The sequence below is a fragment of the Ambystoma mexicanum genome, chromosome 13, assembly GCF_040938575.1.
Source record: "Ambystoma mexicanum isolate Mex_15411 chromosome 13, UKY_AmexF1_1, whole genome shotgun sequence".
NCBI classification, from domain to species: Eukaryota; Metazoa; Chordata; class Amphibia; order Caudata; family Ambystomatidae; genus Ambystoma; species Ambystoma mexicanum.
The window spans coordinates 682621121-682634167 of record NC_090938.1 but is presented as its reverse complement, the minus strand read 5'-3'; the positions used below and the strand labels follow the sequence as shown (position 1 = coordinate 682634167).

Genomic DNA, 13047 nt, shown 5'->3' with positions numbered 1-13047 from the left:
CCAGGAGTGTCTGAGGAGCAGGGTGTGAAGGTGGTGGTGGTGGTGAGTGAAGCCCAATGAGAGCCCGTTGCGTATTGTATTAAGCGAGCAAGATGCAAGGTTGCAGCCTGAATGCGTAAGGCTGGAGACACACCGGCTGAAATTGACAATTGGAATTACAAGGATACATAGTGGCAGAATGGTTGTGTGTATTATAACACGTTCTCAAAAGACTCTGTAAAGAAAGGAAGTGTCTGCATGGAGGGGAGCTGTCAGCGGACACGAAATGTAAGTGAAATAGAGATCCTAAAAAGGGGGAGCCAAGCGACAAAAGAAGTGGGAGCAACATTTCCAAAACTGATAGAAAGTATTGACATCAAGCAACGAGTGTTGGAAAAGCATTGGGGTGGCCACCAGACGGGAGATTGATCCAGGAAGGCCGCAGAGACCCCAGTATAAGGAAAAGAGAACTCTATTAAGAATAAGGCTCCTGGATGCGCAACCTCTAATGGGTGGACCGTGCGGTCTGACATCTGCACCACGATCAGAGGAGCCCAGTTGAAAGCTAGGAACTGCATGATCTAATAAAGGAAAAGCTAAAAGGAATGGGTTTCCGTATGAGGAAGGGAGTCCCGAAAGAAGCCAAGTGAACTGTGATGTTAACAAGCAGAACCTTTGAGAGTTGAACCTTTTGTGTTAAATGAAATACAATTAAACAAGTTCAACAGGGGTAACCAAGATGGTGTAAGCTTGAGCGAGGGAAGGCTAAGAGACCCTTTGAAGAAGTGGGAACCAGAGGGCTTCTGGGTTCATAGAAAGGAGACCCAGAGAAGCCTATAGAACTTACCAAGAAAATGTACAGTGAACTCTTTGCCAAGTGAAACCAGAGAGACTTATGGAACTTTATAATCCTGAGTGCTTTGAACCAGGGAAAGTCAGCTGCAGAAAGGCGCCATTGTCACATTAACTTTACTTTGGACACTATAGAATTTGCCGAATCCCATTCACCCTATTATTCTGTAGAAGTGAGTATAAGCATAGGTTTTGACACAGACAGTGTTTTGTTTTGGATTGACAGACCTATACTTACCTTTCGTTAGGAAACATTCCCATCTTAGTCGGGGCAAATTAGGCTTTATACCATCCTGACCATTGAGAATAAAGGTTTTGAAACTGTGTTTCACTTGTATGTGTCGTCTCTTGATACCATGCCTGTCTCACAGGACACACACAGTTATACAAAATAGACGCAAAAATAGAATTTTGGCCTAACGCAGACAATAGAGCTATTGGCTATTTTATATGAAGAGTCCATGTGTTTTTCTTTTAATACCCGTTTTCCATCACATCTGAATTGTCATGATCCCCATCACACGTTAATCCTGGTTTTTACTTTTTGGTGTGTTTGACAAAAATGGTATTGTTGAACAAAGCAAGGAGTTGTGTGACCTTGGTTGCTTTTCTTGCTTGAGGCTTTACAATCCGTGGCCATCATGAAATTGTTGCATAGGTAAAATATCTCGTGACAGATGAGATTCTAAAGCACTGGTGGACAAATACTCAACCTAAGTGAGACACTTTCTTTTACTAGAGAGCTCTCTGTTCCCTTCTGGCTGCATTTTCATTTTTGATTGCAAGAGCTATCCCTCTCTGTCAATGTCTGCTGCACAAGGGATAGTGGAATGAATTGCCAGTGACCATGAAAACTTTCTCTTATCCAATGCAGGACAAACGGGGTGTACTGAGCACTGGGGGACACCCACATCTGGTCAGCTGCCTGGAGACACTGCAGAAGGCCTTGAAAGGTGGGTGCAGCAATGAGGGAACCACTTCTATCTCTACTTGTGCTGTGCTTCACTTCTGTGGCATAATATTTCTATGGACTAAAAATTGCAAAAACTGCACTTATTTCCTTATGTCTGTAATTTTAACTTGCCAGTTGGGGGTCGGAGCATCTAGGTTGTTTGCTCCTTTGATCACTGCTTACACGTCTTTTCATTGTGCCTTGTTATGGAACATTTTTTGAGTAGTCTGTTTCAGAGTAGTTTATGTGATTAAGACAACCTCTGCTAATGGAGAGGGTGATGAGAAAAAACATACCAAAAACTAGCAGTACCCAGAATGTCTCTCTCGCTCACGCTTTTCTTTTCTCTTGCTCTGATTTTTCATCTTTCTCACTCTCTCCACTCTGTTACCCGCTCTATCACTCTGTATCAGTGCAGTGTGATAAAACAATTTTCTCTCCCTCTTGATATTTCTGTATCCCTCCCTCTCTGTAATTGTGGTGTATGTCAGTAGGCAAGAGTGCTCTTGTGCTCTCTCTCTCTCTCTCGCTCTCTCTCTCTCTGTGGGTACTAAGTGCAATCCTTGTCATCTCTATCAATGAAGTGTGCGATGCTCTCTACCTGTTAGTGCAGTTTGTGTCTAGCTTGCTCTCTCCCACTCTTGTCAGTGCAGTCTGGTTGTCTCGGCCCTCGTCACCTTCTCCGTTCCTCCTTACCCCTCTCCTTCCATCCCTCCATCTCGCCCTTCCTCCTCTCCCTCTGCCCCACCCCCTTTTTCCTCCACCCTTTCCCCCATACACCTTCCTCCTCTGCAAGTGTAGATGGAACGAGCCCTCTCAGCTGGGCGCCTCTTTCACAGTGTGAGCCTTGCTTTTAAGGATGGAGGGGCTTTGATGTGGTAGCCAGAGTTGGATTTGTGGAGAGAGAGTAGGGGCTGAGCAGGGTTCTTGACTGGATCCACAGGTATGCGAGGCACAGTACGGAGTGCTTTGAGCCTACTGATGGTAGGGATGTCTGTGCAATTGGGCTGGTGTGTCGGGCCCCCCATCGCACAGGCATGCTTACATAATTTTCCCACTTTTATTATGTATCCCAAACACATATGTAGAACTCAGCACTGAAGAGCTGAATTGCCAGCAGAAAAGGTAATATTTTAAGGCTTTCTAAAAAACATAATAATGTCTTTTGCCATCTGAAGATGAGGGTGAAGAGAGTAACGTGGATTAACTAGTGCAAAGGCTAGTTCTCGAAGCCCAACCTTTGTGGACCTGCAAGGGTTTACACAGTCTTACCAGACTTTCACTGTTAGTGTGACTGAGCAGCAATTAATAGATCAGAGAAAGGCGATCAGGTGCTTTGTGTAAAGTGTAGTTAATGTACACATTTATTGTCAGACAATAGATTGCCCACACCGGTAAGTATAAACAATATACTACTTTATTAAACACTGGTGCAAAAAGCTAATGAGAATTCAAGTTAAGTTAACTGTTATGTATATGCCCTTCACAACACTTGTGTCTATTTGGGACAGCAACCATGCTTTAGATTAAAAAAACATTATCAAGCAATATACTGTCGAATAGGCTAAAGTGAGGGGAATCAGTGGGCCTTATAACAAGTGTGGCAGTCCGGAAATAAGAGTGCTGGTCGCACAGTACTAGCACCCTTTCGGACTGCCACACTACAACTCTGCGGGCGGGGGCTGTTGCGCCTGGCAGGTCTGACCACCTGTGCGTAACAGCACCCGCCCGCAGAGTTGTCACGGAAGCAACGGCACCATTAGCAACGTTGCCGGTGCTTCCGTGTCCCACTTCCCCATTCCCCACTCGCTCCTATCGTCTCATCTGCCCAAGGATTAAAAGAAGCCGGGGCAGGGGTCGTTCCTTTCTGGCCCTAGCTACTCTAGCCTGGAATGACCTGCCAGTTTGAATACACTCAGAGAAGAGCCTCCAAATCTTTTCGAAACAGGCTCAAGACGCTTTTATTCCAAAAGTAGCCCTTTTCCTCTACAATGACAAACCTTTGCCCAGTACTTCTACTATTGTAAGTCCCATTCACTATATATGTTTTGTTAGTATTGTTAGCTGCCTGTCTGTTATATGTGCCCCTTGATACTGCGGCGCGTTATAAGCCTAAAACATGAACATAAACATTCCCATGGAGTCCTAGAGGACTCCATGGGCTTGTGTACTTAACTTTCTGCTGCCTGATATCCCGGGCCACCAGGATCTCAGGCGGCGGAAACAGTGTTACAAGTCTGGCAGCAACCCGCCAGTAACACCGACGGGCTACCGCCGGACTTGTAATGAGGCCCATTGTCCATACATATCAGCCGTCTAAAATTAAAAAGCTCACCATCACTTTGAGAAACTAACTAAAGATGGCCAAACCTTTCCAAGGAACAATTGTTGAAGTAGGGTTCCAGGTAAGTAAACAATTATGTGTACTTTAAGGGAGTGTCGGAAGGGTTATGAGTTCTCCCATATGATTCTGTGTGGCTCAATTCAGTAGTCTAGCACGGTTAGTGACCATTCACAAAACAGTACTTGCAGGTTTTTTTGTGAATGAAGAGGGCAACTACCAATACCAAGTGTCTGGGCAGCAATCTCAGGTAAGCCTAGGCTTTTTTCCCCGCTATGTCTCCCCTCCCATCCCACTCCCCCCAGGGATTGCAGAGTTGGCTTAATTTGACATGTGGTCCCAGCAAATTGGTGTTTCTGGTCTACGTTCACATTGGCATGGTTCAGGGTAGCACCTAGCCGGACTTCAGGGTTTCATTGATAACTGACTTCTGCTCCAATACCCATAGTGAAGAAGTCCCAGAGCAATGCAGCAGATGAGAGAAGCAGTTTTGATGGCCCAGCAAAGGTCTACATGTGACGGTGATGATGAATGTTAGGTATTTCAGAAGCTCGACTCGTGTAGGGTTCTAGGAAGCTTGATTTCCCACAGGTGAGAAAGTTGATACCAACCTGTTTGTGTCTTCCTTGCTATGTGCTGTTTGAAGGAGAGGTGTCTGTCACGCCTACTGTACTTGGTGCAGGTGACCAACTGGGGTGTGAAGCCCTCGAGGCCATAACAGAGAGTCAGATTTGGATGTTAGAGTGTCCAGTGCTGTTAGTCATTGTTAAGATGGATTTATGTATGGACTCATTAACCTTGGAACCCCAACCTGAAAAGACAACTTAGTATCTCAAGCACAAAACTACCTACTAACACACACATGGACCTAAGCTGCACATACACACAGATTTCACCTATTACTATAATTGTCAATTAATTCATCCTAAACACCTCATTATACCTCTGACCAACACGGGAAGGCCAACTCAGAAAGAAAGCATGAAAGGGGAAATTAATACACAACTAATACATAACTAATACAACCACTGTTGAATAGAACGATTAGAAGCAGGCACAAATGATATACAGCTAAGCAATATAAACTTCGAGATACGTGAGGATGCCGTTGCTAAATGCCAACGTGACGCTTCATCAATCACGTGACCGCTCAAAACACATCCTATCATATAACGCATAGGACTTGCAACTCATTATTCACCAAGGAACCGAAAGCACAGGCGGACCCGAACACGGGACCAGAGAAGGACTAAAGCACCCAACAGGTGAGACCAGAGGGAGACTAAAGGTTGATTCTCTCGCACACTGCGAACTCGCATTGTATGCCAGTATAATTTATACTGCACTCATAGGAATGCACCGGTTTAAACAAACGGGTGATTTAGGCACACGGCACTGCGAGCCACTATGCACGAGCAATGCACGCTAGCAATTGCAAATACCTTCAATTGCTAGCAATGAACGGCAAGTCAACAGACCATAATGTCAAACTGATTAAGTAAGGGACGGCACCTCCGTACTATTATTTAAACATTGAACCGCACTGCGAGTTACACAGCATGAGCAACTCACTATAACATTTCAAATAACTTCTAATAAGTTAACAAAGAAAGGGAGGTCAGTTTTTCATAAATGCCAAATTGACTAAGGTAAGGATGGCATCTCCATAGTGTGTTAACTCCAAACGAACAAGAAGGTTAGCAAACCACATTGCCGCATAGAACCAAGAGTATCGCAGGAACCTAGTGTATCATCACCATGACTAAGAGCACTGTATGAAACCATGGCGAATAGGAGACGTATGAGAGCACAACACACAGGCAATCTCATGAATAGCATATACCAATGCCCTGCCAGAAAACTAACTTTGCACTTGTATACATGTGATCCAACAGCCGTATTACCAAGATGTCCCAGAATTTACATTGGATGCCTAAATAGAGGTATCTTATGAATATTGCTATTTGCAAAAATGTACTAGCAAAACCAAACGTGCACACGATTGACCAACAATATCCAATTTCGAACAAACATAGTCAACAATGCATTAATGTGTAAATGAAGCTATGAACAATCCTCTGCATCAAATGTTTCTAATGCAAAGGAAACACGAATTCCAGTCAACTCACGGGTGATCTTCACCATACACAGACTCTGAAATCCAGAGACTCCCCATATGCACATGTATAAACCGTGAAGGCACAATACCGTGACCAGAGCACAGCCACCAATTAGTCAGAATATCCAAAATCATACGAACGTACACAACCATGTTGCATCATTTGAATGCACCGAGTCTGAAACGAGATTTGCTAACATAATCCCATCAATTTGAAAAGTAGATGAAACTATGAATTAGCATCTCACACTGTATCATATGTCAAAATTGCAAAGGAACCAAGTTTCCCCGACGCAATCCATAAATAGACTTCTCCAGCCAACCAGGCTGACACATTCTGAACCACTTATGCACAGGTATAAACCAAGAAGGGACAGTCTTCACACCACTGTGCACCAACCTCACGTAATACAACAGGGTAACCTAATGAAGAGATAGGATTAGCAGGCAGCAAGCACAAGCACCATCTAAATCCAGACCCCTTTATTTATCCCAAAACATAGGGTTCACATATATGCTTTGAAATAAGAATATTGAACTGAGACCAAAGGACACAGACCGAACAAACACAGAACCCCCAACAACACAACAGTGGATTTACCTAATATTGAGCTAAGCCGAAACACTAACAGGTCATCTAAGAGTAACCACAATATGACTGCGTGGCGTCTCCTCCTGCATGCCAGCAGCCTAAACTAACCAAACCTCTCCCACTCTTGACTCCTCAGACCCACTGAAGTTTTCTCTCTTGAAAAAGAAAAAGGAAAAAGGAATAAATGAAAACAATTTGTATATATCTACAAGTCTGTGTAACTTTGACATGTGCCACTCAATTGAAATGTATGTACTTAAATGTAAAGTGTAAACACAAGACTGACACACAACACTAAGTGAAAGATGTGCCTTGACAAAGCCGAAGAAAGGGCGAAACAGCAGCGCGTGCAGAGAAATGTTGGCACAAATGTTTTTTGTAAATGAACAAAGAAATAACGCACCAATAACCATAAAAGTCACAATTAATTTCACAAAAAATACACAAAGTAAAATAACTTGTTTGATACTGATATTTGTGAAACAAAATAGAGGAAGCACTAAGTGAATTAACTTTTGTGGATAATCTGAATTAAAATATACGAAATAAAGTGTGCAACCTATATTCAAACACTAACAAGTGTGTACCTCATAAGTTATTACATAACTCAGAAATCTGTGGGGACACCTAAAACCCAAGCCCAAAGGCTAAATAGAAGAATATTACATTGTTTCAAGGACCCCATCGACCCTCCCCGGTGAACGGCAGAGTTGGGGAGGCAAGTTCAAAACTGTGGTACTAACTGTAAAGACTGGTAGGGGGTGTCTGTACTTCCGCTCTCTCTATGGTAGAGGAGAGGCACAGAGCACCCCAGCCAAGATTCTCTATTATTGGTACGTGGTCGAGCAATCAAGGCCTAGCTTCTCAGGAGGTGATGCAGGCTGGTTCTTAAGTACAGTTTAGTCCCCGAACCCCCACAAAGGAATGTCCACACACTGTATTACTGAAAACACAGTCTTTATATAATTAATATTCAAAGGTATGTACACGATCACAATAACGCACTTTGTACTCGGAAGTCAATAATGATAAATATATACAATTCTAAAGTGGTACCACTAATGTTGTCAAATCTCATTAAAGTGCATCAACTGTACTGTTAAAATGTCACACAGATTAATAACGAGGAAACCAGCAATAGAGATAGAAAGGAACGCAAGATGGTTGAAACAATAGGCAGAATACTGACCCCTACCACTAGGCACAGTTCTGTGTGGAGATCCCCCCCACCTGGGCAACCTTTAAATAAAGATATATAGCACAAGCCCAGTCCATATAATGTTCGATAGTCTTACTTCCTCCTATTAAGATTTCCCCCCCCCCCCCCCCCCCAATGTACCTGGTGGAGTAGAGTTCTCCGACGATGTGTCGACCGATCCTTCTTGAGTGACTCCCTTTCAGGCAGGCGCCACGGATCGTCGAGAGGTGTCGAGGACCTCGGCGTTCGGTGTCGGGGAATCGACGGCCCTTCTTGAGTGCCCTCCCTTTAAGGTGGGAGTCACGGGTCATCGAACGTCCGACGGGGAACAGGGTGAACTACGGCAGGGAAGTGACAGCTTTGTTCCTAGCGGTGCTCGTCGACGACAGAGCCTTGGCGTCCTGCAAGGAAGAGGCGTGCGGGGCACCTCAGTGACGATAGTTCTGGACCGCAAAGAGATGATGAAGAACTGTGGCCCAGCAAGGGCGTCGAGTCGTCGGCGTCTCTGTGGTCCTTAGGTGGCGAGAAACCCACCGGTGGATGCTCCTCGGCGCGTCGACGGTCGGGCCTTCTCCAGCGGGAGACGATGCAGACGAGAGCGTCTGATGATCAATTGAAGTTCTTAGGCAAACGGGAGCACAGCGGCTCCGGTCGGCGACGGCAGTCGTCGACAGTGGTGGACAACAGTCCGAGGGCTTCTCCTTGGAGTTCCGCAGCAGTCCCCGTATCGGGTCGGCAGCCTGTCGAAGGTCTGTCTACCAGGGAGTGTTGGCAAAGATCAGCTGTGCACGATGGTCCCTCGTAGCTCGGGAAGAGGTCGCCTTACCAGGTCCTCTCTGGGTCAGTCCTTGCAGGCACAGCAGCTTTCAGATTGTGAAGGAGAGCAACAGCAATTCTTCTCGTCCAGCAGGGCTTCAAGGTCAAGCTTCAGTTACTCCAGTTACTCGTCATAGTGGACGTCAGCTTCTGAACATGATTCCTAGCAGTGAGAGGTCCCCAGATATACTGTTGATCTCCCATTCATTCCGCTGGGTCACACTCAAGTATCCAATCACGACTATGAGCATTCATGCAGGCAGGCAGCCAATCAGGCACACGAGGTATTCAGGCCATTCACTTTTCTCCAGACACTCACAACAAGTTATGTGTATTGGGACAAGTACCGAGCCATTCAACACTCCAAGCTGCATTCATACTGGTTTCGGGTAGGGTTGTCTCAGTCATTGTGTCAACCACCAGATACTAGACACCCACAACACAGAATGCATATTCGTCACACCCTCTATTCACCCAGGTCCCACCCACAGGAGGTACCCACAACATACATCACTGGGAAGGCTCCAGCCAGTCTGGCCGGGCCTTCACAACAACACCATATATGGCACTTCCACCCAACAGCCAGTCAGGGGGAAGGGACAGAGGCAGGGCTTCCCAGGACTTTGGGAAAACAAGGTCATGGGGAATAGAAAGCAAGAGGCCACAGGGGCCATCTTGTTTTCCATCAGGGATCAACGGATCCCAATGGCAGGGCCGGGGTATCCCAAAATGGAGGATACTCCGCGCACCTGTCAATTTCAGCATGGAGCTGCCACCAGCCCATACCCTGCTCTGCGGGCCACCCACAGGTGCCCAAAAACATACACTAGGGGCACAGGGTTGTACCCCCCCACCCATGGGTGCCATAAGGGTATCCCACAGGTCCATTCACCAAACCAAAAGAGAGAGAGCTGCACCGCCAGGAGTCCCACATGACCTCCTGTGCGGAAAACACGACAGAACACACAATAAAAAGCAGTACAGGACAAGGATGCGGAGGCCCTGTCCCTCTGATGCATTTCCAGCATCACACTAACCTTGACTCCAAAATCAGAAAAAGCAAAACAAGAAAGAAGCGCATACAGCCAGTGAATTGGCAAGCGACCTGAGAGACTGGTCTGTGTTAAACTGAATGAAGTAGCACCATCATATCACATGTAAAGGCTGCACGCATGTGGATGAGATGCGAAGGAAGGCAGACTTGTGATTGAACTTTAGTAAAATACAGCTGCAAGATCAGCAATACTAAGTAACGGAGTGGTCCAGTGAAAGGAAGTAGCCCATTTGAAAGTCTCTGTGAAAGGTGCATTGTTTGAAGCTAGAGGGGCAAACAAACAGCAAGACTGAAAGCAAATAGTGAACGTTGAGTCGAAGTGGTCATGCAGTGGTCTGTAACGAAAAGCCACACACATTTGAAAGACTTTGACATCCGAAAGTGGTCCGAACCCCATTGAGGGAGACCCAAAGTGTGTTAAGCTTGAGGAAGGGAGTCCCCTTGCAACTTTGTGTGAACTGTATTGTGAGAAGTCTGAGTTCGGCAGAGGGGAACCTTTGTGAACGTTTTGGTTGAAACATTATTTTGAAAGTCAGGGAAAGGAACTTTCAAACGCGGAGGCCAAGTGGTCCGTGATCCACGGTTTTGAACTGTGTACTGTGTTGAAAGCAGAGCCAGAGTGTGTCATCCTGCCTACAAGGATTGCCTTTCCCCGTGAGGCCTGACATGGGGAGGAGATCTGGTTCTGTCTCATTATCATTTTTACACTGACTTTTTATTTTTCATACATTTTCTCCTTTTTACACTTTTTGTACAAGAGATAGGGCAGGAATTAGGTGTTGAAATAGACCATTTTGATTTGACAGGCTCCATTATGACTGTTTTGTTTATTGTTTGATGGTCGCGACTACTCCCATTTTAGTTATAGGGCAGAATAGGAGTTTCTCCAACCCGAACACTTTCAATAATGGCTTTACAAATTGTAGCCATTCTGTCAGTGTCAATACTTTTGATACCGTGCCTTCCCTACAGCCCATGGGTCGGGATCCAAAAGCAATGGCCATTCCTGGCCACCTGAACACAAGATTCCGGGAGAGTAGATGTGAGAGTGTCCTCAGGTTTCTCACATAACCCCAAAGTGGTTGTGCCATTCTCCCAACTTTGGATGTACACTTCTGTGTATCAACACTTACAGCAACTTCAAAACCACTAGTGTACTGTTCTTATGTGCATGAGATTTGGCTTTCATAGAGATCCCTCTATGGGCTTGGGCATTGCTTGTTCGATCTTTGACTTTTACTGTGTTTTCCTTCTGCTGCGCCAACCTTTCACGTGTTGCGAGGTCATTGTCACAATAGAAACCAAAATTAGGCAGACGCAGCCGTGTTTTAATGTTGAACTGCCACTTCAAACAAAGACTTGTTCCCACCTTTCGGTCAGCACTCTGTCTCCAAGGCACAGCGAAACATTGTCTCATGCGCCCGGACCCCTTAACAGTACCTGTAACTCTTCAGGAATGTCAGTTTCGCTTTGCTCCGGCTACCGACAGCATTCTCCGTGCTGATCAGAGACACGTGACCGTTCAGCAACTAAGTATTTCTGCTTTTTGGAAAAGAAAGGCTTTTCATCACATGCAAGCGTTTCAGGTAAGCACATGCGACTTTCCCATTATTAAAAGACTTCCCACTTCACGGTTGATTCTCACTCACTCATAACTTGAAGCGTGTTTAATTGAAAGCTGGCTACAGTTACTGGCAAGGAACTTCTGCTTCTTAGGATTACCAAGCTTCTTCTTCCGACTCCCAGTTATAAAGGTTGTGGGCTGCAGCAGCTTCCCAACTGTGCTGCTTTATCCTGCTACTACTACAGGCACTCCTGAAATCCACACCCATCCACTGCATGGGTGTCTATGACCAGGCCTCAATAACGGAGAGAACCCACTCTCCAGTTTCCCTCAGCTGGACTCTGCACAAGGGCCTTAGGAACAACTGCAACTTCAGCTCGGCACACATAGCAATCAGGCGTGCCTGGAAAGACTGCCTGCTGCTTTTCTCTCCTGTGCTGCCACTGCACTTCAGGGTTTGTGAGCACAGGACCAACTCGGAGTTTCCAATTGGAATTTGCCCATCTACTCCGGCATCCTTATTGTGGTCACACTTCCTTGTGTTCTGCTAGCTAACTGCTCTGCTTCCTCTGCTTCTACGCCTTCCAACCTTCCAGCTTCGTTCTGTTGCTTCATTCACAGGCAGCCTTTTATGCCCCTCAGTTGGGCTGATTAGATTCAGGTGCAGGCCTTTAGGCTTAATTGCCTGACCTGGACTCCTGACTGCTTCTTGAGCCCTCTTCTTCCTCACAGTCCCTGAGGAAGTCTGGGACGTGTAGATTGACTTAGAAAAATTAGATTTCTCTACTACTTCAACTGATGTAAAAATGGTTTTTACTCTCCAGATTTTATTAAGGGAAGAATGATAAGGTTTAACCCTTTTATGTTATGTTACTTTGGATCTATATATAATGCCTTATGTAGCATTGGTATGATCTCAAAGCGCTGGATGGTTGAACGCCCTCTGGAACCGCAGTTCAAGTCAATAGAGAGAGAGTGTTGTATGGTGCGTGGGTGCACCGGATATGTGTGAAGCTAGTGTGGTTGTTGCATGATAGCTGCTTCTTAGCGGTAGGTGTGGTGCTGAGAAAATCAGTTGGATGTGTTCAGTCTCGAGGGGGGACACCCAGACTGAGTTCTGGCTGCGTTAGGCCTGAGGAGACGCCTAAGCTAGCCGGAATGTGCTCAGCTAGCTGTGTTTTATAAGGATGATGAGGTGTTCGTGGGGTCATGTTAGTATGAGAACAGCTAGGCCGAATGTGTCATAGTATAGCTGTGTTCTAGTTGAGTGATGGTGTATAGGAGATGGTAAGCGTAGTAGTGTGATATGGTGGTTGTCAGTAAAGCGCCTGCGATCAAGCACGAGAACAGGACAGGGGGCGTACATAACGGCATACGTATAAAAAGCAACAGGATGGATAGGTTAAACATGTGACACAGATAACATGGGGATACAGGTACATAGCACATACATAGCATAATAGGAGGTACAGAGATATACAGAGATGTATCTCTTCCATCTGCTACATCCGCTCCATTCTTTCCATTCTTTCTCCATCTTTTCCATCCACTCCATCCTTCATCCACTGTATCCTTTTCAT

General features: G+C 45.6%; 1 protein-coding gene across 1 annotated transcript in view; it reads left to right on the top strand.

The window, feature by feature from the left end:
- Positions 1-13047, top strand: part of MED1 (mediator complex subunit 1) — a 509499-nt gene that overhangs the window by 90188 nt on the left and 406264 nt on the right. Inside the window, exon 4 of the mRNA XM_069634720.1 lies at positions 1706-1784. Coding sequence (XP_069490821.1) covers positions 1706-1784 — 79 coding nt within the window. The remainder of the gene's footprint in view (positions 1-1705; positions 1785-13047) is intronic.